Raw genomic sequence first — 23,960 nt, forward strand, 5'->3', positions numbered from 1 at the left:
CGGCCCTGAGCAGGGACGCTATGGGGAGGGGCTGCCTTCCTCCGGCAGGGCAGCCACCGCTGGGCTCTTTCTAGGACTCGAGTCTCTCACCTTCGGGCAACACGGGCCACGCCTTCCCCACGTGGCCAGTGACCCCTGCCCGTCACACCAGCCACACTCCTCTCCCTCCTAGAGGCCCCGCCTGCCTCCTCCAAGGTGCCTTCCCGGATCCGTGCCCCCAAGACAGAGGCAGGTGCAGGCCCTTGTCCACCTGAGTGTCCACCTGGCGCAGAGCGGGTCTGGGCCCCACCCAGGCGCCCCAGTGGAGTCGGGGCCTGGCTCACAGCCGGCGCTCAGGAAAGGCGGAGGGAAGGAACAGTTCACGGAAACCATTAAGCAGAGCTCAGGGAAGAACTCTGCCGTCCTCACAGCCCCGTCCCATCTCCGTAGCGCCCCGGTCACGCCGAGCTGTGCCCCGCCCCCGCCACGGAGCAGGAACATGGTCTCCCCGGCACCGACTTGTGCCTCCCCCCCGTGAAAACAAGCGTGTAGGGCCCTCCCTGCCTGGGCACCGCTGAGCTCGCCGCCCGCCGCCAGTGCACGGTGAGCGGGGCCTGGGGCGGCCTTCCCAGAGGCTCGCTAAGAAAGGGCCGCCGCTTCCTGGCTAGTTGAACGCTGGCCAGGGGAGGCTGCTTCCTGACCTGGGAAACCGTGTGAGACACAATGTGTCCGTGTCCAGCAGGGTTCCGGCCCCGGCCCCACCTGTCCGGCGTGGGCTACAGCAGCAGGGCCGACTGGTTGTGGCAGTGACCGGGTGGCCTGGGAGACCCCAGCCACTGGCCAGCTTGGTCCCCAGGCCCACAACAGGCACTTCCCTCCACGCATCCTGGATCATCATGGAGAAGCGAGGCGTGACCCGACCCAGGGCCGACCGAGCTCCCCCCAGCCCCCCCCCAGCTCTCCAGGGCCGGGAATCAGGGCCCCAGCCCCACACGGCCGCCAGCCACGTCACAGCAGAGCTCAACCCTCTGCCTGGGCAAGCGGCGGGCTGCGTGGACGGGTGCCCACACCCCGGGGCAGCCGACCCTGCCGACCCGGCCCACACGCCCCCCACGGCACTCCGCCTGCCGCCGCACCGCAGAGAAGCCGAGAGCCGGGCGGCAACTCTCAAAAGCTATGTTTAATCGTAAGATTCAAACAGAAGCGAGGCAAAGACTGCACACAGAAACTTCCGGAACAAACATCCGCCTTCAAATCCCCTGACGTTTGTCAAACACAGAAAACGGAGATTCTGGGTCCTGCACCGACGAGTGACACGGCCTGGAGGGACGCGCCAGCTGCGGTGGGGACCTGTGCGCGGCCCCTGCAGCCCGCGCTGGCCTGCCCACTGGGCAGCTCTCCGGGCCAGCAGGGCTAGCCGGTCTCCCTCCCAGGTCACCTGTCCTCTTGAGAGACACGGGGACAGGTAGAAAACGTCTTTTTGTTTTTTCCAATCAACATCCTTTCTCCTCGGAGCAGCAGGGCCGGCCAAGGCTGTGTGAGTCTGTCTGGCGCTGGTATTTTTTGGAATGGATCACGGTTGACCCCACGCCTGCCATCTGCGGCAGAGCAGCGGACGGACAGGGGACAGAGCTGGGGCCGCGTGGCTGGGGGTCTGTGCCTTCACGTCACGTCGGTGCAAACAGCTTTCGGGCTTGAGTCTGGAGGCTGTATGGACGGCGCGTGCCATGGCGTGGGGGCCGCCGCCCCGCGGCCAGTCCTACGGCGGCATTTCCGTCGTGACGTTCGGAGAACCCTGTCAGTGAGGTAGAAGACAAAATGCCAATTCCAGAATATTCTCCACATTCCAGAAGCTCCCGGGTGGTTTAAATAGAAAGTGCGCTCGCCTGGCCGGTGGTGTTCCTAGAGGCCGGGCTGGGGTGGGGTGGAGGGCGTGCAGGTGCTGTGGGGAGGATGGGGGCCCGAGTCCAGCGAAGCTGCAGGGACGGAGCCGAGCGGAGGCGCGCAGCCCGTGGATGGCCGGGGGCCCAGCTGCCCCGAGGCCCGGCCGAGACTCAGACCCAAGAGGCGACGCCCCTCGAGTTCAACACGTCGTGGCTGTTTATTCACAGGCGGAGAAGCTGGAGCGCAGGCGCCCAGGCGGATGGAGGCAGGGCAGGGCCCACCGGGCGCCCCTGCCCACCCCGAGGTGTCCGACGTGGCGCCGGCACGACGGGGCTCTGCGGGCCAGAACCTGAGGCAGCGGCAGCGCGGGAAGCACCAGATGTGGGCGGCCCGGCAGCCGCGGCCCAGCGCTTCCTGCTCTTGCCGAGGAAACACCGGGCGGACAGGCAAGACCGCGGAGCTGGGAGCCACTCCTGTCACGGCGACAGCCACGGCGACGTGACCTCGTGGGCCGGAGCGGGGAGCAGGGCTGAAGAGGGTCCGGGGCACAGCGGGGCTCGGCTCGAGGAGGAGGAAGAGCGGGGGCATCGGCCAGACCGGAGCACCAATTTGGGGTGGGGGGGCCGGGCAGGTCCAGTCTCGGGGTCTCTCGGCGCGGCAGGTAGCGACGAGGGCCTGAGAGTCTGTGCCACCTCCTAGGCTGAGGCGCCCACCAGGCTTGCGGGCTCGGGGGTGCAGCCCGAGGGGCTCGCGGGCTCCTGTGGGTGCGCCCCGGCCCCAGTCTCCTCAGGTGTGGACTCCTCTGGGGGCTGCTCTGGGGACACGGGGCACTTGGCCAGTCCTTCGCCCGGAGGCGGCTGCGAGAGGCTGGTGTCGGAGTCCTTCCCGGGCTGCGGGCCGGTGGCGGAAGACGGCGCCCAAGGAGATGGAGGTAAGTCCTTCTGCAAGAGAAGAGGCCGCGTCAGGCCCGGGGGGGGCTGGAAGAGCCCGGGGCAGCAGGGGCGGGGCGGGCAGGCTGGCTGGGGTCCCTGGAGGGTCTGGCTCCAGGCTCAGGAGCCACCTTCCCTCCAGACCACGTAGGACCAGCAGCACTGGGACCCCAGGACGGCCACCCGACAGAAACCTTGACTCTGACATCTCTGGCTTGTTCCCCACCACCTGAACCTTCCAGAACTAAGCACTCACTGGGCCTGAGACCCCTCGAGGACGGTGGGCAGTGAAGCCAGCGTGCTTCTCCGAGGGTCCAGGGAAGGGCTAAAGGCCCCAGCATCGGGCTACAGCGTCTGGGTAATTAGTTGGGGTGCCCGGCAGCCCCCCTCCCTCCGCCATGTCTAGGCCAGGACGAGACAAGTGCTCTGACTTGCAGGACACGTGACACGGTAACTCGGGGCCGTAGACCGCGCTCGGGAGACACTGAGCGCCCTTCGGAGCTCCCGTCCCGGAGGGGCCGTGACAGGGCGGCAGGAGGAGGTCCGCTCCGTCCCGGGGACACGGGCATGCGAGACCTCGTGCTTTCACGTCGAAGGCACCGTGCTCCAGTCAGAGGGGCCTCCCGCCCCGAAACCAGCAGCAGCAAGACAAGCGCCATGGGCCCGCCGTGGGAGGCCGGGGCAGGGCCAGCGCCCACTCTGGAGAGGAGCCCCGGGCCCCCAGAGCTCGGCGCTGCGCTCCTGATGGTGGAAATGCCTGGAAACCAATGTCCGATCCAATGGCGTGTCCCCACCCCTGGGACTGGCACTTCAGAGCAAGGGCTGTGTCCACAAGCCGCACCCGGAGGGACAGAGCCACACAGGCTGAGGGCAAAGCAAAGGCCTCTGGGAACGGGAAGCGCTGACCAGGGACACAGGCTGTGGGGCTCGGTCGTCCAACTGGGAGGTTTTATGCAACTGGAAGTCTAGTTGGGGCTCATTGGGCTCTTACTGCTCGTGGACACTCAGAGCAAACTGGTATTCACCGCAAAGCCACTGCCCGTCCAGAACGTGCCCAGCTCCCCGCGCCAGAGTGCCAAGGCGCAGCTTGTCACCAGCGTGCAGGGCACCAGGTAGAGGAGGGCGGGCTGGCCGCGCTGCATCAGGGCCAGGGCCATGAACGTCACCAGGAGCCCGACGCCGTAGGCTGTGGGGAGAGACGGGCAACGCGTCACCCGGCGGGCGGCCCCACAGCCCAGCCCCTGCCTGTCGCGGGCACGTGGAGCAGGACAGACGGACAGACGGGAGCGCACGGGGCGGGCAGGAGACGGGCAGGAGCGACACCGCGGTGGCAGCGAGGCCCTGCTCTGGGCTGAGAGGCCGCCAGACAAAGGCTCGTGCCTGCGCCTGAGTCCCGCTCCTGTGCCCTCAGTCAGAGGTAACTCCGAACACGAGCAGCGCGGGCACACGGTCGGGAGCCCCACGCGGGGCCAGGCGGACCGCGACGGCACAGCCGTGAGACAGGCGGGGAGGCGGGGCCGGCTCTCCCACCGCACGGGGCACAGCGGCTCCTCGCCCTGACTGCGCCCTGGGGGACTTCAGGAAGGAGTGACGAGGAAACAACCCTTTATGGCCCGGTCTTGGGCCCCTCGTCCTGCCCTTGGCTCTGGCCTGACCCTCGCCTGGCGCCCCGGGGCTCTGTTCATCACTTCCCCCGCATCCGAAAGCAGCGGCCCAAGAGCAGCCAAACTCAGGGGAACAGCGGCGTCTGCTGCCCATCGCGGGGCGCAGGTCCAGCGACAAGAAGCCACGACGTCCCCCGGCAGCCAGCGGTCTGACAACCACCGCCCGGATGCAAGGCCTGGGGGCAGGTTCAGGGACAGCGAGCAGACGAGCAGCTGCGCCCGCGGCTACGTGGGCTGGGCCAGGAAGGGGCAGATGGGGACAACCCCGACGTGCGCCCGCAAGGTCAGCCTGGGTCGTGCCAGGGCCTCCCCCGCAGGGCTGTGCTCGGTCCCGTGCACGTGGCCTCTGGGCACGAGGCGGGGCCGCAGCGCCTCCACCTGGCGGGGGGAGGGACGCGTGTGCACCGACCAGGGCTACCGCGAGGCCTCCGGAGGGATGACCAGAGGCCGGCAAGCCAACTGGTTGGAAAACGTTAGGAGCACCCGGGGCTCCCCAGAAAAGGTCGCCTCCGCGTCACTGGCTTTGGTAACCGAAGAGACAAGCAGGGCACCAGGACAAGAGGACACCACGAAGGAAACACGTCCTCGAGAGTGCGGACGCGAGGGGCCGGCGCGAGGGCACTTACCCACGGTGCAGGCCGCGAAGTAGGCCCGGGACGACTGCGCCTGGACGTCGAACCTGCGGCAGTACGCCACCAGCAGCCCTGCGGACACACGGCGCGTGGGCCGGGCGCGCCTCCCCCGCCACCGGTGCAGCCACAGGCCGCATCCGGGCCACGGCCGCCGGCCTCGTGCAGCCTGGGAGCCCGAGGGGCCGCCCCCGCCCGCTCCTCACCGCCCACACCCGCCCCCGCCCGCCCACGGCCCGACACTCCCGAGGACGCCCACCGCGGCGTGGCGCGCCCCAGTACCTGGCACCAGGATGTCCCCGAAGCCCAGCAGGGAGAAGGGCCGGTCACACAGGGCCAGCGGCGAGGCGTTCAGTCTGGGCACCTTCAGGACCATGGGGAGCTGGGGGGGCAAGGAGGCGGCCGTCTCCAGGACCCGCCCCAGCCCCCCTCTCTCCTCTCGGCAGTGCCGCGGGCCCGCTACGCACCTTCTCGTGGGTGGCCGAGTCCGAGGGCCCGGTGGCCACCTCCACCATGATGCTGTTCCCGCTCTAACAAAGAGGGGCCCGCGTCAGAGGGGGGAGCGCGGGGGCGGGGGCGCGGCAGCAGGGCTCGGGCGGGGGCGCCCACCTTGGTCAGGAAGGGCGTGACGAACACGAAGAAGACGTCGTAGACAAACAGCACCAGCAGCAGCAGCGTGCAGGCCTGGGGGCGACGTCCTGATGGGCGCGCGGCGTGGCGGCAGGGGCACGGACCCCCAGGACGCGCCCCCCCCCACTCCCCCCGGACACGCCCCCCACCGCGAGGCTCAGAAGCGCCCCCTGGGACAAAGCCACGAGGGGACCGTCTGAGCAAACCCAGGCCTGTCCCCGGCACCACGAGGTCAGGCTGGCAAGGCTTCTGAGGGACGGAAAAGCCAGGAGGCGTGAGGCTCGAAGGACACGCCGTGTGGTTGGTCACCGAGGGGGTGGGATGCCGAGCCTTCCTCACAGGGTGCCGTGTGCTGCCCTTCGGGGATGACGGCCCGGGGCCCCGTGCAAGGCTGCCCACCACGCTCGCTTGCCCGTACGTGCGCCTCCGCCCGGAGCAAGCTGCCCCCAGCACAGCGGTCACCCCTGGAGGAGCCCCGGCCTGCAGCCCCGCCCGGGGCAGGGTTCCAGGGGTCCTCATGGCTCTGTGGTCACTGCCATGGCTGTCACACTGGGAGGCGGGGCTGCGGCGGATCCCTGAGTCCTGTCACTGGGGAGGCGGCAGGAGGGACCGAGGCCCGAAGACCACACTGCCCACGGAGGGCCAGGGACGCCGAGCACAGGCGGGTGAGGGCAGGCCTGGGGCCGCTCGAGGTCCGCGGTGGGCACGGAGGCTCTCAGGACACCGCCGTCCCGCCGCACCCACCCAGAGGCCCCACGTCCCCGGGCTCTCACCTTAAAAGTGGGGAGGCGGATGGTTTTCAACATGTAGAGGCAGAAGGCGACGCCCAGCGCGTCCTGGAGGACCCAGGCCCACCTGGAAGGCAGAGTGGTGTCACCGCTGCGGCAGGGGCTGTGCCGGAGGCGTCCCCCCCGTCGCTCCTTCCTCAGCTGCTGAGGCGGCGAGTTGCCCGAGCTGTCCGTGCTCAGCCGGCCCGTCACGCTGCGACAACTTGGCCGCCGGCCCTGGAGGGACGGGCAGGGCCGCGGGCTGTGCTGGGCATGGGTGGGGAGTGGCCCTGACACCACACACGCCCTGGGATCTGTCCCCCTCTGGGGACAGCGTCCACACTCACATCAGGGGCGGGCACAGGGATAGTGCAGCAACTTGAATCTCTCTTCAAAAGTACTTTTCCCACAACCTAGAAAAGTCGCCACGTTCCACACCAGCCTCTCGGCCTGGGAAATGGGGGCTCGGGGACTGGGAGGCGGAGGGGACACAGAGGTACACGTGTGGCCCCAGCACCAACAGGGAGCTGCCACCATGGGGCCACGCCAGCCACGGCTGGCTCGCCCCCACTGCCCTGTCTGTGCCGAGGTCGTCATGGAGCCGGATGGAAGCCTCTCCCGGCTACAGCGACCAGGGCGGCGGCGAAGAATATAGAGAAGGTTCGCCGGCGGCCGGTGGGTGCCCAGACGCGGTGGCAACGGGGCCTGTTCTGACTTTCTAGAACGAAGCAAGTCTGGCTTCGATCTAACTGTGAGAGCTCGTGTTCTCTTTGTGTACAAAGGACTCAAAATATTTTCACGTTTTCCTTCTGCCAATTACATCTGTCACGGCTCCAAGCGGCAGCGCGGCCAAGAGCGGTTCACCGCCTCCCGGAGCTCAGAGCAGCGCCAGACGGTGTCGGAGGCAGTGGGGAGGGGGCCCGCAGGCTCCAGGCCTCCCTACACCCCCCAGTGCCCTGGAGAACACGCGCTCGGGGCGCCCGGGGCCAGGAGGGCTGGCGGCATCTCGGACCCAGATCTCAATCGCTGCCGTTCCCGCGGCAGCAGGACAGACGCAGCGACACCGGATGCGGCCGCCACGCTGGCTGCCACACGGCCCACGCTCGCGGCTCGGGGAGGCGAGGCCCAGGGGCGTCTGAGGACAGGCGGCAGACGGGGTGGCACTCACTGGTCCTCGTTCCGGAAGACTCCCCACACCACGCTGACGGCCAGGCAGAGCAGCGCCAGGAGCAGCAGGCTGACCGGAGGACGCTTGTGGAAGTAGGGCAGGCTGTTGTCGGGGACCCTGGGGGCGGGCGGGCCGTCAAGGACAGCTGGGTCCTCGCCACCGCCCAGCACCCGGGGGCTCCGCTCACCCCCGCCTCACCCCCTCGGCCGCTGCACGTTCCCTACGAACATCCCTCATCACGCCTTACGGCAGCTCCAGGAGCAAGGTCCCCAAGGGTAGAGCAGGACGCAGCAGGGTAGGGGACAGACCTCGGCCCGCGCCCTGCCCCCCCAGGAGCCCACGGCCCCACCGCTGCAGGCCCCTGGCCTCTGACCTTGGGACAGCAGCCTGGAAAGGCCTCACCCCACAAGCTGAGCTTTCTGAGCACCTTTTGGCAATGGCCGCCGGGCCCATCAGAACCAGACCGGACCCCCTTCCAGGTCTGGAACAGCAGCGCTTGCGCCCCTACGGTCCTGCCCTGCCTGGGACCAACATGCATCCACGCTGTCCCCACAGGGTCTGAGCTGCAACGGGGTGGCAGGGAGGGGGAGGCCGGAGAACTCCCCCCTTCCGCTCTGCCCTGCTCTGAGGCCAGGAGCCCCAGCCAGCACAGGGTGGGCATGGGAGGTCTGCCCACGGCCACGGGGGAGGGAGGGGGTCCTCCACACGGTCCAAGTAGGGCTTGGAGATCCAGGGGCCAGGAGGCGGGACACCAACGGGGCTAGGCCCAGGCACCGGGGCGGGGGCACAGGGCCCAGCAGGGGCTGCCCCCCGGGGCTTACCTGCACCTGCCAAAGGGCAGCCTCTGGACCAGCGGTGACAGACAGCTGTAGAGGCCGGTGGACGAGGACAGGCAGAAGATCCCGATGATCACATAGACTGTGGGCGGGGCCGCCAGTGAGGGGCGGGGCCGCCAGGGGTGGGGTGGGGGGGCCTTGGGCACAGCCACCCCACACCCACCCGCAGGAAGGGCCCCGCGGGGTCCTGAATTCACAGGGTGAATGGGAGGCACAGTCCTGGCCCCAAGGCCCCTCCTTCGGGCTCCCTCCACCCCACAACCAAGCAGCGGGGCTCCTCCCCGTGGGCTGGGGGCCTGGGCCTCGGTCTCCCGGGCACCAGGGGCGGGGGCGCACCGAGCTGGTCGTAGAAGTGATAGAGCAGCACCAGCATGGAGCAGCACATGACCACGAAGACACAGATCATCACAGGGGTCACGTCCACGGCCTCGTCCTCCTGCTTCTCGGGCCCGTCGTCCCGCTTGTGTTTCATGTACCTTCTGGGGGAGGCACAGACGTGTCCAGGGGACGCCCTCCGGCCGGCACAGCACCCAGATGCCGAGGGGCTCCCTCTCCACACCCACTGTGTGTCCCTGCCGTGCCCTCCCTGGGGCGCCACACCGGCGCCAGGGACCTCGGGAGCCACGCTGTGACAGCCACTTCGATGGCGAGTGACGGGATTCCCTCGTAAGGCGCTGGGACCACCCACAGACCTGCCCAGCGCGGGCCCCGGCACTGGCCTCCCCGGGCACTCACTTCTTCACGTCCCGGCTCCCAGCCCAGTAGCCCCCGAGGGCCACGGTGCCCACAGCCATGACGAAGATGATGACCATGTTGTAGTCCAGCATGGGCTCATTGGGGGCGTACAGCGCTGCCCTCACCGCTCGGCCGAAGCTCTGCCTCGGAGAACGCACCGGAGCTCAAGGCTGGGGCCGCCGTCCCTGTCCCCTCACCCACCCCAGGGGGCCTGTCCCGGAGGGCCCCGAGCCCCATGCCTTCACCCGCCACTCCCACCCCAAAAAAAATCAGCTTCCCACGAGGTGAGGGGAAGGGGCCCATGGGCGTGTGGGGACACGAGCCCTGAACGGGGACACGCATGTGCACAGGAGGGGCACGTCGCGTGGGGAGCATCTAGCGGGCTTGGGGGGACGTGCAGATGCTTCCACAAAGACAGAACGTTCCTGTTCTTGTGCCTGGAAGCTCGCCGGTTCCTGAAGGCACCCCGCAAACTGCGGGCAGGGACAGGGGCAGGGCGGCCTGGGGCCCCGGGCACTCTGACCTCGGGGCGGTTCTCCACTCCCGCCCTCTCCGGGGGAGCCGGTGATGTGTGCAGCGCGAACCCCCCACCCAGCAGGCACGCACGCGCCCGGCCAGCGCGGCCGGAAGGAGACAGGAGGCCCCACCTTGAAGATGTCCAGCATGTCTTTGTGGCTGAGCAGGGCCACGGGAATGCCGATCTCGTCATACTGAGTCTTGTTGCCTCCTGGGGGGACCTGGGGGCCAAGGCGGGGAATGCGGCAGGGACAGGCCAGCTTACCAAGGCCCACCCGGGGCGAGGCGCTGCCCCCAACCGCGGGGTGCGCCGAGCCCGCCCTCTTGGAGGGTGCGGAGGCGGACTGTGTGTGTGACTGTCCCTCCCTGCAGGGGGAGAAGCTCAGGCTTCACTTTCGGGGCCTCAAGGTCAAGTCGCTTAGGGGCCGCCCTGCCCTGGGATGCCACCCGCCCTCAGAGGGCGCCCCCACGCTCTGCCCTGAGGCCTTGTAAGACAGCCCTACAGGACCCCAGGGCCGCTCTGGGCCGCGCCCCTCCGAGACGTCCCATCCGGCACAGCCCGGGGCCCTACCAGCGCCTCCTTGCTGACGATGAGCAGCCCGCGCGCCCCGCCGCCCTGCGCCAGCCGCACTTTCTCGTAGAAGGTGCAGTTGCCGCGCGCCACCAGCGGGATCTGGTTGCTGAAGCCCCTGGCGGGGACGTCGGGCGGGGAGCAGAGCACGGAGGCCGTCCAGTCCCGCAGCTGCAGGAGAGACTGGGGAGCGGGGCGCGTTTACACCGGCCGCCCCAGGAACGGGGGGGGGGGGGCGGACGCACACACGTTCACACGGACCTGTGCATTCACACACACACACGCCCACACGCACGAGCGCACACGCACACACACCCAAGCACGAGGCACACGGAGGGACGGGCGAGTGCTCAGAGGACACTGCGGCAAACCCTCCGTGCCTGCCCGGCAGGTGGGAGCGGCGGCCCCGGGCTGAGAATCGCGCACCCACCGCAGGGCTGCCGGTCCCGCCCGCACTGCTCTAGGGACCCCTCTGGCGCGTGGGGACGTGGCCAGTGCCCCTAGTGGGAGCACCTGGACATCTTTTGTTGCTGACCAAGGGCACTGAGGCCCAGAAAGGTTATGGGGCCGCTCCGGGGCCACCTGAGACCCCAGCAGCCCCGGGAGTGTGCCCAGAGCCCCCGCAGGGGTTTCACAGCTGAGGCCCTTCCTCTGTCCTCCTGCAGGACAGACCCGACCCCAAGTCCGGAGGGGGCGTCCCACAGCACCTCCGGGCCTGCCAGGCCCACCAGGAAAGACCCCAGTGGGAAGACCGTCCTGAGGAAGGGCCTCAGTGGGCACTCACCGCTTTGCCAAGGTCATGTGGCAGGTGGGCCCACTGTGGGTTGTAGAGTATGCAGTAGTCTTTGCCTTTGGGACCCCCTGTCTCGGAGACCACGTGCACCATGCCGTACTCACAGGCCACCTGGAGCGACAAGGCAGGGGTCATAGCGCTTGGCAGATGTGGCAGGGTCTGAGCCAAACAAGGACAGCCCCCCGCCCAGGGCTCCGGCTGGTATCCTCCCTCCTACAGGACAGACGGGACACCACCAACGTCTGATGCTGGAGAAAACCAGGCAGGGCAGCAAGGGTGGGGACGGGTGTCCCCAGGGAGACCCGGGTGCCGACTGTGGCCCTGTCAGGTCCTCTCCCTGTGGCTCCTGCGGAAGGGACAGCACCACCCCACCGGGGCCCGCGCAGGATCGATGGGACAGGAAGAAGGCAAACCCCGTGCCTCTGTCACGAGGGGGACACAGCGGGCGCACAGACCCATCCCCAGGCCCTGGGCGGCGGCTCGAGGCCGGGAGACAGGGCAAGGCCGGGAGGAGCTTCCAGCACACCCGCCGGCGGCGGCGGGGCACCCTCACCCGCAGGCTCCTGGAGGAACTACCGACTGGCCACTGACTGGGAAGGCCAGCCGGGTCGGGGCCCTCGTCCCACACCTTACTTTCCGGGGGGACCTCGCAGCCTCGGTCACATGACTGGCCCCTGCCAGGCACAGGCCAGCGGAAGCCAGGTCGGGCCTGGCCGCCCCGCTCGGAGGCACGGCAGGAAGCAGGCGGTCTGCAGGCCGGCCGCCCTGGGCCTGGGGGACTCTGCGGCCCCGGAGAGTCATGCGGACGCCACGGGGCACGGCCGGCTCTCCGCGCAGGCCCGGAGCCAGCAGAGCCGGTCTCCCCACCCTGCCCCGGCCTCCCAGGAGGAGGAAGAGGAGCCGCTAGCGCCACGGTCCCCCTTCCAAGCCCACGGGACAGCGGGCTGTTCGGGGAGGGCCGCGTCAGCGGGTCCTGATGACCCAACAAGCCAGGCGTGGGGGACACCCGGAGTCCTCGGACACCGGACGCCCCTCAAGGACAGCGGCGTGGCGGGGGGCCTGGGCCAGAGGGCTTGACTCTCTTTTTTTCGGTCGAACACCAGCTTACTCTCCATGAAAACCTGCAATTTCATACAAAGGTGTCCCCACGTGCCGCCCACCCACATCTACTGCCTGGAACACCGCAGCCCTCCCTGGACTGCGGCCGGCCGGCTGGCAGGCCGGTGCGCAGGGGGCCCTTTCCCACCTCCTCCCTGGGCTCTGGCCGGGGCACAGAGTCCCCCACAAGCACAGGCTCCATCTCTTGGGAGCACTTCGTCAGCAGAGACCCCCACAGCACTCGGGGCCCGGGTCTCGGCGGATCTGCCCCAGTGTGAGCAGGTCCCAGGGGCGTGCTGAGGGAGGAGGGGTCTTAGGAGAGAAGCCCGGTGCTAGAAGCCGAGGGGGTCAGTCCAGCCACCGCACCTTGGGGGGCCCCGTCCGCCTGGCCCAGAAGCCTGCTCCGGGCACCTCGGGCTCACAGGGCCCACACTTCTGGAGCTTGTGCTCCCTGTCGGCTGCGATCACCCAAGACTGAGATGGAAAACTCCCTCCTTGGACCCCCAAGAATGTGCCAAGGGGCCAAACACCTAGAGCCGCTCGTCTGGACGCGGACACTTGATAGGGTCTGGCCGACACCGCAAGCCACACGCCCCACCGTCGGGGCAGAGCGCGCAGTGGACTGGGCCGCAGTTCCACGGGATCGCGGCTCCCGACACCAGGCCTGGGCCACTGACGGGATTCCGCTCAGCCAGACCCACGGTGGAAGCCCGGCGAGGCCCCGGCCACTCCAGGGGCTTCTCACCCCGGCCCTGGTTACGCTGAGCTGATGACAGCGTGGAGACCCGGGGGGTCCCGACCCTGCAGCTGGCAGGGTCCGCTCCAAGGACCCCGACTACCGGCTCTTCCAGCGGGCACCTCTGACCTGACCCCACTGCCTGCTGCCTCGTGCACTGCTGGGGGTGTGCGGAGAGGCCGTGCTGAGGGGGCGCTGAGCTCCCCGAACCCAGGCTCGTGAGGGGAGGAGCTGGGGGCTGCCTAAGGCCAACCGGGGGTCTCCGAGCACCTCGGCACCCCTCCCTCATCTGCGCTGGCCAACCTCCGCGCACCTCTCGTGGCCCCTCATTCCCTCCACTGGAGGCAGAACCAGGAGCCGCCCCTCCACTCTCCCCACGAGACCACACCCGCCAAGGGCACCTGTCCGCCCGGCCAGAAGCGCTCTACCTGTCCGTACACGGCTTCCAGAGGGTCACCGCGGGCTCAGAACCGCGGGCCAGGGTGGGGAACAGAGGATCCCCGGCGCCCCTCCTTCTGCACTTCTAAGTGAAGTTGTATCGGAGCACAACTGCCCCATTCCCGTACGCAGGGCCTCTGGCTGCTCTCTGTGACCCCCGCAGAGCTGCGAGGTTGCGCCCGAGACCACGTGGCCCACGACGCCAGAAACAGTCACTGTCTGGCCCCTTTCAGGACACGTCTGCTGACCCCCGTTCTGTGGGATCCAGACTGTGGGGAAAAGTGTTGTTTGTGTAAAACAGGGACGCGCAGAAGCCGCTTCTCTTTACAAAGGTCACCTGCAAGCACAGAGGCGCACCCCTCGGACCTCGCTCCCCACAGCCCGCACGGCCGGCTGCCCGTTAGGAAGCGACCCCGCGTGCACGTCAGATGCCAGCGTGCGGGGTGAGCGGATCCAGACGTTCTCCAGAAGCACCCACCCCAATCCGGAGAGCCGGAAATCGCTGGGACTACCAGACAGACCACCTTCCGACATCACAGTCTCTAAGCCAGCTCGGGAGCCTCTAGGGAAACCACGCTTCGGGGAGACCACGGAGGCAGCCGCAGGCGTCTGAGAAGAGCTCATGAGTCCAGGCCGGAAGCTGTCGTGCCTCTAAGACTCGGTCAGTTCCAGAACAGGGTGGGGACGTAAGAGCCCAGAAGCGTGGAAAGAGACGCTGAGGCCGAGGAGGAGCGGGCACAGGTGCAGGGGGTGGGGGGTGCGGGTGGTAGAGGGGACAGGCTGAGGAGGGCAGAGGGGACAGGAGTGGAGAAGGGAGGAAAGGGGTGGGGAGAGCCCTGACCCGACTTCAGATCTGCTGAGCAGCAGACCCCACGACCACCCTTATGTGCACAGCTTGTCGCCACTGGGGGACACACGTCTATTTGGGGACTCCCTCGCCCAGGGACACAAAGTGGTAGCAGATGAATTCGGGGCTGCCCCCAAGCAGCGTCCCAGCCGGTGGAAAGCTGGGCTCATCCTCAGGCGCCAGGACCCAAACTTGCACAAAGAACCACACCCACCCAGCACAGTGCCATCGGTCCTGTCCCGGGGCAGACAGACAGACCCGGGCTCTGCCCGGAACAACCGGCACAAGTGCTCTCATCACACGCTGCTCGCACACAGGACAAAGTCCAAAACCCTCAGCCTGCCCAGGAGCTCCACGAGCCTTCACCACCTGCCGGGCGCCTGCCCTTTACCCTGGGCCTGGGAGCCACTCCTGCTGCCCCTCCCCGGCGCCCTTCAGCTGACGGGGCAACCCCAGCTCCCCTCAAGGGCACCCGAGGGCCTCCTCTGGGGTGTCATCTTTCTCGGGGTGTGAGCACGTTACCAAACAGGGTGGACTCCTCACCTGCTCAAAATGAGTCGTCAGCTCTCACACCTTCACCCCTGTTCCAGCCGCTCAGCCCCGCGGCCCCTCCCTCTGCCTTCGAGACCTGGCAAACTCCTGCTCATCCTTCAGAACACCCCTGCGGGGTCCCCGCTTCCACAAAGCCTCCCCAAGCAAACCGGGTCACTCCCTCCGTGGGGCCCCCATTGCCCTGTGTCCACTTCTCCTCCGGCTCCCATTCAAAATGTCCCTGCCCCCGACGGACTTAGACTGGACTTAGACTGCTGAGGAACCTGAGGGAGCAGCGTTGGGGCAGGGCCAGGGGCTTAGCCCAGAGCCGGGGAAGGGGCAGCCCAGAGAGCTTCTCGGGGGTGGGGAGAAGGAAGAACAACTCAGCTGAGACCAGAAGCACGAGCAGGGGCATTCCAGGGACACGGGGAAGACCAGAGAGCAGAGAGCCCTCAGCGAACTAGGAAAAAACGGGAAGTTGCCCAGGCAGCCAAAGCACAGAGGCTGGCCGCCTCGGAAGGCGCTCTTTGGGACGCAGGACCTGACACACTTTCAAAGACCTCGCTCCTGCTGGGTCTAGTCTGGGAGGGGACTGGGGATGCGGGATAGCACCGGCCACCTGAGGCCGCTGTGGAGGGGCAGTGGGCTGGGGTGCACGGGTCAAGGGGAATGGCTGCGTTCCCAGGGCAGTTAGGGACACGGCGCCCTGAGCTGCATGACCCAGGGGAGAGCGGGTGAGGACTTGGGCTCACGATGACGTCCATCAGCCCGCGGGCGGCAAGACCCCGCCAGCCCGAGACCCTTAACGTTAAGTGCGGGGGAAGGAGCACATACAGCACCCGCCGGCACCACCGGGCGCGGCCTCACTGCACTCTCCTCCTCCTGCCGCAGGTGAGCAGCTGACGCCCAAAGAGGGTACCTCCCTTGCCCAAGGTCACCGGACAGAGTCCGGGGCGGCGACGCGACCCCACTTCCAGGGAGGGTCTCCTGGCCGCTCCGCGACACGGCCAGGCACCGCGCCCCGTGCTTACCGCAACCGCGCGGAGCCGCGCGAACACCGCGCGAACACCGCGCGAAAGGGGAAACTGAGGCTCGGAGACTGGCAGCCGCCCGGCCAAGGCCACGCAGCCAGGCAGGGGCGTCCCCGGCGGCGGCTGGACACCTCGAAACGGAGCGGGGCCTGGGGAGGTAGGGGGACCCCAAACTCCAGACCCAGACGCGCTGAGTGACGCTACAGCTGGGGAGGGCTCCGAGGCGGAGGGGAGCGAGCGGCCGGGGACAGGCCCGCAAGGTCACGGCCCGGCTCCCGGACCGCGGGCCACTCGCGAGGGGGGCGCGCAAACCCGAGGCCGACCCCCTGGCCAGGTCGGGCGGTGCCCGCGCGCGGCCCGGGGCACAGGGGCCGGGTGTCACAGCCGGCGGGGCCGGCAGGGCCGGCGCAGTCTCACCTGGGCCACGAGGAGGAGGAAGGCCACCGCGAGCCGCGCCAGCGCCGCCGCCGCCGCCGCCATGTCGGCCGGTTCCAGCCGCAGGCGTCGCCAGATGTTTCCCAGCAACGCCCCGGCGCGCCCGGCGCGCTTGCGCCGTCTGTGCTCCGCGCCTGCGCGAGGGGGCAGGGTCAAAGGGCGCGCGGCGGCGCCTGCGCAGAGGGGCGCCGTGCGGCAAGATGGCGGTGAGCGCGCGGCGGGGCCGGCGGGGCGGGCGGCGTGGGACCCGGCCGCGCTGCACGCTTCACGCGCTCTGCTTTCCCTGCAGGACAAAGAGAAGAAGAAGAAAGAGAGCATCTTGGACTTGTCTAAGTACATCGACAAGACGATTCGGGTGAAGTTTCAGGGAGGCCGCGAAGGTGAGACCCTGCCGGCCGCGCCTCGAGCGCTGGGCCCGGAGAAGTCGGGCGGGACTCCGAACCCCGCCGGCGTCGGCGCTGCGCCTCGCGTTCCGCGCGCGGGGAAGCCAAGGCCCGGGCGGGGGCCGGACAGCCCGAGCCGCGGACGTGCCGCCGGGACGGGCATCCCCGGCTGCGCGCTGTGCGCCCGTCTCTCGCTGTGAGTCCCTCCCGGGCAGCTGCCCCAGCTGGGCCGTGATGCCCCTGCACCCCGCGCTGCCCGGGCTCCGCGCTCGTGTCTCTGGGGCCGGGTCGTTCTCGCTGGCGGGGCCTGCCCGGGGCGCTCGGGCATGTTGAGCGGCAACCCTGGGCGCCGCTGGGGCCATGTGACAGCCCAGCCGGGCATCTCCCCGCGGAGACCACCTGCCCCTGCGGTCAGCCTTGAGCGCGGGCTCCGCTCGGGCGCCGTCAGCCGCCGCGGTCCCGGGGAGAGGACAGCCTCGTGGCTCCTTGGAGCCCTGCGCTACCACAGGGCTGCCAAGGGCGTGCGGCGCAGTGGGCGGGCAGCTCGGGCTTGTTGCCGGTGGAGATGGAAACCTGTGAGCTTCTAGCTCTTGCTGGCTTCTTCCCCAGCACCCTGTGTAGACCTGAGGGAGCCCCGCCGCGGGCGGAAGGGGAGGCCTTCGGGCGCAGGAGGCTGCGGGAACAGACGGAGTGGCCCTCCTCGCCCTCCTTGCAGGGGTGTTGGGATCTCTCAGGAAGACCAGCTCCCTGGAGCCGGCCGGGAGTCCCAAAGTGACTGGTGGAGGTTGTGTTCCTGGGAGAGCCGGAGCTGCAGTGAGGTTAGGGGCACGGGCTTGACGCAGGTCTCTCATCTCTTTATTAACCCCGGGTTAACGCCAGAGTCATTTTCCTGCTCTCAGCTCGAGGTTCTTGCTGTGGGAAGCATCCCTGACCACTGGGGGCCACGCCCCTTCGGTGTAAGCGCCGGGTACCACCTGTCCAGGTTCCCCGACACACTGCCCTGTGCATCTTCCCCTGAAACGCAGTGAGGCGAGGGCAGGAAGGCGGCCCGGTGCTGCGCGTGCATGTGGGCAGCGCGGCCTGGGTATCCCCGCAGCCTGGCCTCTGGGGTGGGAGCCCTAGCAGTTCGGCACACCGCCTGGGGGACCCGGGACAGCTCACCTTCCCTGAGGCTCCTTTCTCCCCTCCGCCTACCTGACGGGCCTCGGTGAGGATCGCAGGGCTGGAGGCAGGCGTAGCTCGGTTCCTGACACCAGCAAGCACTGGAGCGACGTCCTGTTCCAGGGCGTCCAGCAGGACGGGGTCTCCATGTCCTGCTCAGCTGTCTGGGGACACGTGGCTCCCCGAGGTGGCCTGCCAGCCCTTGCCACAGGACGCTGTCCCCAGCATGGCATTTGTTCCCTTGGGCCCAGCAGGAACATCCTTCCCATGCTTCCAGGTTCTTCTTTTACGAAACCCCTGTCCCTTCACAGCGCATCTGATCGGGTCAGGCTGAGCAGAGTCTCTCCAGGAGCTGCAAGTGCCCTGGTTCGGGGACCTCAGTCACTTCCGCAGACTTGTTCGTTTCCCTAGTCCTGTAACAGCCTCACGGGAATGACATCCCATCGTATTCGTGGGTCCCCTCCCACACTCGAGGGGAGGGGTGACACAGGGTCGTCACTGGGGTGGGAGACATGGGCTCGCGCCCCACTGAGGCAGACCCACAGGAGTGGGCGCAGTGCCCGCTGCTCATAGCCCCGTCGGGCAGGTGTCCTCGTGACCTTTGTTTTGCAGGGTGGGGATTGGGGGCCAGCAGGGAGAGGGAGCCACAGAGCCGGGGATCCAACCCAGGAAGTCGGAGGCTGGCAGACATGTTCCATAAAGGGCCCGAGTGTCTCTGTCACTGCAGTCACTCCTGCCCTGGAGCAGGAAAGCAGCCACGGACCGTTCGTCAGCAGGTGGACGCGGCTGTGAGCCAGCCTGGCTACTTTGGGAAGCACAGTGGCCGCCTTTGGCCCGCGGGCTGTACTTTGCAGACCCGGCCCTACTCCCGTGTGGCTGCGGGTCACACCAGCCGTGCTCACGGCAGACTCCACAGCTCTGTCCCCGTACTGACGTGGGGGCACGCCCGCTTCTCCCACTGTGCCTGGGAAGGGGAGGCCTGCGCGGCGGGGTGGGGGGCTTTCAGACCAGACAGCGGGGCCCTCGTCTCCCGCGGCACACGGCGGCGCTGGTCGTGTCTCCGCTCCTTCCGTGCGCTGGCCGTGGTCGGTGAGGTGGGAACGGTCTCCAGCAACCCCGACGTTTGAAGACAATGAGACGCTTGTCACACGTTTCTGTCTCCGTAAGGGGAGTCTCCGCGTGGTGCAGCCACTCCCGAGCGTCTGCGTGTCCCGGGGCTGCTTCACCCCGGAAGGCCAAGCGGGTGGTTGCTGTGGAGACCGCGGGCCCAGACCACGGGCCCACACTGCTGAAACTGCCCCACAGGCCCTTTGCGAAGACGTTTGACGCCCCGTTCTGTGGGGGGGTTGGGCTCGACCTCCTGGCCTCCGGCCTGGAGCCCGCCCTCACCCTCACCCCCGAGCCAGTGTCCCGTCTCTCCCGTCCCTGGAGAGGCTGCCCCCCACATCGGCACATGGGGTAGCCCGACTGCACCGGTCCCAGAACAGCCGCTTCCCTGACGCCTCTCTGTTTCTCTTCTCGGTGGTTCCTACAAGCCAGTGGCATCCTGAAGGGGTTCGACCCGCTGCTCAACCTCGTGCTGGACGGCACCGTGGAGTACATGAGAGGTGGGCACGGCCGCGGGGCGCGGGGGCTCCTTGCCGGGCTCGTCCTGCCCCAGACCCCCCCCCCAGCTGCCCCCGCACCGCGGACACGGAGCTTGTGAACCGCATGGCCGGGCTCCCCCGTCTCCTGCTGCCCCTGGTGGACGCTCCACTGCTAGCAGAGGGCCCTGCTCCCTGTTCCCCCCAAGTCTCCAATCCCACGCGGCAGCGAAGGGCGGTCGGCCGGCGTCCGCCCATCTCCCGACATGACATGCAGCTCAGCCTGCCTGAGGTCCAGGAGGGCGGCGGTCCTGCCCCTCGGGGACGGCCTGTCTTACTCTGGTGACAGAGTCACAGGGGCCCCTCTTTGTGGGGGAAGCGCAGTTGTGGCTGCACAGCCGGTGCCCCAGGTCTCTTGCTTTGCCCTCAGTTTCTCCCCTCCCCTCTGGGGCCACCCCCCATGGGGATCCTGGCCCGGCCTCCGTGGCCAGACGAGGTCTTCCTCTGTGAGAGCCGCACCGCGTGGGCCTGGCAGGAAAGCAGGCCGGTGCTGGGGTGCACGCCGGGCCGCGAGGCCCCGGGAGCCTGCTCCTCCGGGGCGGCCTCCCCGTGGTGGGGCCGGTGCCGTCTTGACTCAGCCCCAGAGCAGCCCCCACGTGGGTTCCTGGAGGGATCAGGCCAGCACAGAGGTTACTCCTGCACGATCTGGTCAGGGAGAGCTGAGCCCCAGAGACCCGGTCTCCGGCACGTGGGACCGTCCGGCGCTCCCCCAGCGTCCTGCAGCAGAGACCACGGTTGTCAGCTGCCGTCACTCCCCTGAGGCCTTTCATCCCAGCCCTACCTGCCCGTGAACCTGGGGCGAGCGGTACCCGCACGGGCCTTCCAGGATTTTCCAGGACCCGGGAGTCCCAGCCCAATTGTTTTCCCAGCTGCTCCTAACGTGGTCCCTGCTGGCTTAGCTGCCAGGGTCCCCACTTAGCGGCCTGCCCCGGAATTCCCCCCCGTGCCGTGTTTGCTTGCAGAAAGAGGGCAGGCGTGGACCGCTGTCGCCAGAGCTCCTCCTGGCCCTCGTGGTCCAGGCCCTCTCAGAGACGAGGGCAGCGGGGCTGGGCTTTGGGGGGAGGGCGAGGCACTCGGCCTGTCGCTCCACCCAGCCTCTTCCCTTTGATTTGGCTCCTTCGGGCCACACGCCCTCCCCACCCTGTCTGTCCCGCAGTTCTCCCCCATCCCCGTCCCGCGGTCTAGAAGCCACATGGGGGCCGTCTCACTGCCACTGTCCCTCTCTCTCCACAGACCCTGATGACCAGTACAAGCTCACAGAGGACACCCGCCAGCTGGGCCTGGTGGTGTGCAGGGGCACCTCCGTGGTGCTCATCTGCCCGCAGGACGGCATGGAGGCCATCCCCAATCCCTTCATCCAGCAGCAGGACGCCTAGCGGGGACTCGGAGCTGCCCTCCCCTGCCGCGCGTGCCCCCGCAGGACGGAGCTCTCCTTTTTATATAGGTTATGTTTCTGTTTTCGTAATAAAACCGCAGACCCCAAGTGTCCCGGAGCCCCAGAACCTTGCTCTCAGCCTGGGCTTTCTGGCAGGCCCTTCCTCCGGGGGTTGGGTACAGCCCACGGGTTTGCTGGGTGCTGGGTCCAGGCTGTGTGCGCCGGGGGAGGGGCCGTGTGAGGCTGGAGCCCCCGAGCCCCGTGGCAGGTGTGGACCCCCAGGGCTAGCCTGTGGGTGGGGCCGCACGTGTCCGTGGGAAGGCCCCAGTGGCCCATCCCTGCTTTGTCCTTTCAGTGCACCCCGACGCTGGCCAGCAGGGTCCCCGGAAACCAGGGCCTCCTAGGTCCACACGAGAGCAAAGCAGGGAGATGTTCGTCTCGGCTTGGCCCCGCAGCTTCTGTCTTCCCTTTGGTCCCGTCCCAGCAGCCCCCTGAGGGCCTCTCTAGACCACCGCCCTCCCCGGACGGCTCCAGACCGCTCTCAGGAGTGCCCGTTCGTGTCCTGTCCTCCAAGGGGCTCATTTCCCTGACCCTTGTTTTCTAAACTCCGTGAACTTGTTCGGACTCCCCAGGGCACCGTCCCTGCTCGAGCTTCCTTTGCCCGATTGGTCACCCAGGAGGGCTGGGAGGATCTGAGGCCCCATAACCCCTTCACGGCCGGCGAGGCACGTACCAGAGGCTGGCGGCCGTCGGGACCGGGGGCCGGAGGGGCTCAGGATGGGGGGGTCAGACGGGCTCAGAACGGGGCCTGGCTGGACGCACGAGCTACCGTGGGGCGTCGAAGCCGGCTTCAGCTTATCGCGGGGACCTGGGTTCCGTGGCTGTGGGCCGCGTCCGCCGCTGCTGCTGCTGCTGAGAATTCGTTGTCCGCCACGTGGCCGAGCCCCGTGCTCGCTCCTCATCCCCCCACCCGCTTCCCTGCCGCCCCGCCTCCACCAGCTCCTTTATCGGAGGCCTCTGCCCAGAGCCAAACTCTCCGCAGCAGGGCGGGTGGGGGGGGATGACGGGGACAGATGCAGGGCTCGCGCGGGCGGCAGGCTGTGACCTAGAATCGGCGTCCGGCCTGCCCACGCTCAGCGCGGGGGAGCCACTCCCTGGTGCCTGTTTGACAGGGTCGGTGAGGCCATGTGGGGGAGGGGCCGAGCCCCCAGGCACCGGGGCGTCCGCTTGCTCACACACCGAGCCCGCCCAGCGGTCCTTGGGGTCACCAGAAGCCTTGACCCCGAGGTGGGGGGAGTGTGCAGGTCTTGGAGGTCAGCGAGACGTTCGAGCCCCGGGGGCAGCCTGGCTTCCTGTCCCGTTGCTGTACCCCCGTGCTCCAGACCGCTCCCCACCCTCCGTGTCCCGCAGCCGAAGCGGCCCTCTGTGGCCGCAGAGCGCAGGGCTCAAGTCCCCTCCCTCTGTGGCCGTGTGGTTTAGAGGATGGGTCCCACCTCTCTGAGGCCCCAGTCCTCAAGTTCAAGGAAAGGCATCACGCCGTGACTGAGGCCAGGTACCCGGCCACGGCTGTGTGGGGAGGGCTGAAGAGCGCGAGGCTTTGTGTCAAGTCTGAGAACGAGAACACGATGCTCTGGGGCCCTGGAAAGAGGGAGACTTCACCCCTGGGGGCTCGGGCAGAAGTCCCCAGCAGGGGGGTAAAATGGGCCGCATCTGCCCTAGAGAGTCCGCCTGACCTGGTTTGTGGAAGACCGGAAATACCCTCGCTGCCCGTCACCCGGGGTCTGCGGCATAAACTCGGCTTCCTCCGACCAACTGGAAAGTGACTGTGCAAAGAGGAAGCTCTGCACGTGGGGGCCGATGAGACAGAGCCTCTCGCTCTCCGCCGCTGTCACCAGCGAAAGGGGGCGTCTGCACCCCCAGAACCCGGGCACCTGCTTGGACTATCAGGACGTGGCGGAAGGAGCCTTGCAGCGCCCACCTTCCCCGGCGACGTGCGCCACGGTGGAAGGAAGCTGGGCCCGCTGCCCGCGGCCCTGAGAGGCTCTCCTACCCCCAGCCCCGGTGCCCCCGCAGCAGGGGGAGGCCCCCCACCGTAAGCCAGGCGACAGCAGCAAAGGGATTCGCAGCCAACCCGCAGCGTCCCGGGGAAAATCAGTCCGAGGCCGCTGAGCCCGGCGGTGTTTGTGACCTAGTGACACGCTCCCCAGACTCAGGGACAGTGTGACACAGCTGGGCACGCCGACTCCTTTGCTCTGACCCCGTTTCCTCAGGACGAGAGTGGCTGAGAAGGCCTCGTGCTTCTGTGCTTTTGAAAGTCTAGAGAAGATCTGGAAGGGTTGTGCTGACCTGGAAGCGAAGGCGGCGCTCGAGGGCGTGTGGGCCTCCTGGTGGTGTTCTGACGTCTCACGAGACAGTGGACGTTTAACAGCATGTTGAAATCTTAATAGTTCACGAGGAGCCAGGGTAGGAGAAGACCAGACGCGGGGAGAGGCAGGGGTGGACGTGGGGAGACAGCACAGGCGGAGCAGGGAGGGGGAGAAATGAGGGCAAGGCAGCCCGGCAGGTGACCCCGGATCCCGTCCTCCCGCCTTCCCTGCTGGGGTATAAACCCCCGGCCGCCCCGCCAGCCGGCCAGCCTGTGGCCATGCCCCGGGGAGGCGCCCCCTCACTCCTGCCCAGATCCCGCCCTTCGAGCTCCCGGGCCGCGCCCGCACCGGCCGAAGCATCCTGCGGCCGCCGGACCAGGGGCCGGCCCTGCCGCCCGTGCACACGGTCGCCACGGCCCGCGGTTCCGGGTACTGGCCGAGAGGCTCGGGTGTTGTCCGCCGAGGCCCCGCTCTGGGAGGCGGTGCCAGCAGCCCGCGGCCACGCGGAGGGAGGGGCGGGCCCCAGCTGGAGGCCGGAGCAGCCGGAGAGCCCCGGGACCCCACCGCACGGCAGATTCTGCCGGCTTCCGAAGGTGGACGGGATCCCGAGGTTGCGGCCGGTCAGCCCTGCTCCTCCGCGCCCCGGAAGCCCCGTGCAACGGCTCACGCGCCCCGGGCTGGCACATGCCTCCCCAGACCCTGTCAGCACCCTGCTTCCAGATGAGGATGCTGAGGCTCTGGGGCTGGACGGCCCCCAGCATCCTCTCCCCGACCCGCCGCCGAGGCGGACCGCCTGTCACCGTGGCCCAAAGCAG

The 23,960-nt window shown here is 68.5% G+C and overlaps 2 protein-coding genes across 5 annotated transcripts; one reads left to right on the forward strand and one right to left on the reverse strand.

The window, feature by feature from the left end:
- Positions 1–1,141: 1,141 nt before the first annotated feature.
- On the reverse strand, positions 1,142–11,472 carry SPPL2B (signal peptide peptidase like 2B). 4 transcript variants are annotated; one of them, XM_044254626.1, is made up of 14 exons: positions 11,093–11,472; positions 10,309–10,491; positions 9,869–9,958; positions 9,222–9,361; positions 8,823–8,965; positions 8,472–8,568; positions 7,651–7,767; positions 6,489–6,570; positions 5,695–5,769; positions 5,553–5,615; positions 5,368–5,467; positions 5,083–5,160; positions 3,818–3,978; positions 1,142–2,804 (listed from the first exon to the last, which is right to left on the reverse strand). In XM_044254626.1, the coding sequence occupies exons 1-14, from the start codon at positions 11,234–11,236 to the stop codon at positions 2,559–2,561; spliced, it is 1,719 nt and encodes a 572-aa protein (XP_044110561.1). In that variant the 5' UTR covers positions 11,237–11,472; the 3' UTR covers positions 1,142–2,558. The 4 variants fall into 4 exon arrangements, 2 of the variants coding, with proteins under 2 accessions (XP_044110561.1, XP_044110562.1); XR_006385195.1 differs by having other exon boundaries at positions 2,756–2,801; positions 3,049–3,978; positions 11,093–11,467; XR_006385194.1 differs by having other exon boundaries at positions 2,756–2,804; positions 3,049–3,978; positions 11,093–11,467.
- Positions 11,473–16,360: 4,888 nt separating this feature from the next.
- LSM7 (LSM7 homolog, U6 small nuclear RNA and mRNA degradation associated) lies at positions 16,361–20,890 on the forward strand. The gene is made up of 4 exons (XM_044254643.1): positions 16,361–16,423; positions 16,507–16,597; positions 19,297–19,368; positions 20,638–20,890. The coding sequence occupies exons 1-4, from the start codon at positions 16,418–16,420 to the stop codon at positions 20,778–20,780; spliced, it is 312 nt and encodes a 103-aa protein (XP_044110578.1). The 5' UTR covers positions 16,361–16,417; the 3' UTR covers positions 20,781–20,890.
- Positions 20,891–23,960: the final 3,070 nt, after the last annotated feature.

This window comes from Neovison vison, chromosome 6 (assembly GCF_020171115.1).
Source record: "Neovison vison isolate M4711 chromosome 6, ASM_NN_V1, whole genome shotgun sequence".
Lineage (NCBI taxonomy): Eukaryota > Metazoa > Chordata > Mammalia > Carnivora > Mustelidae > Neogale > Neogale vison.

Coding starts and splice junctions, on each gene's coding strand:
- SPPL2B (XM_044254626.1), bottom strand. CDS start 11,236: ATGACCCCTGCCTTGTCGCTCCAGGTGGCCTGTGAGTACGGCATGGTG. Junction 9,959..10,308: donor TCGTCAGCAAGGAGGCGCTG/GTAGGGCCCCGG, acceptor CTTGGCCCCCAG/GTCCCCCCAGGAGGCAACAA. Junction 3,979..5,082: donor CTTCGCGGCCTGCACCGTGG/GTAAGTGCCCTC, acceptor CTCTCCCCACAG/CCTACGGCGTCGGGCTCCTG.
- LSM7 (XM_044254643.1), top strand. Junction 16,598..19,296: donor GTTTCAGGGAGGCCGCGAAG/GTGAGACCCTGC, acceptor GGTTCCTACAAG/CCAGTGGCATCCTGAAGGGG. Junction 19,369..20,637: donor CACCGTGGAGTACATGAGAG/GTGGGCACGGCC, acceptor CTCTCTCCACAG/ACCCTGATGACCAGTACAAG.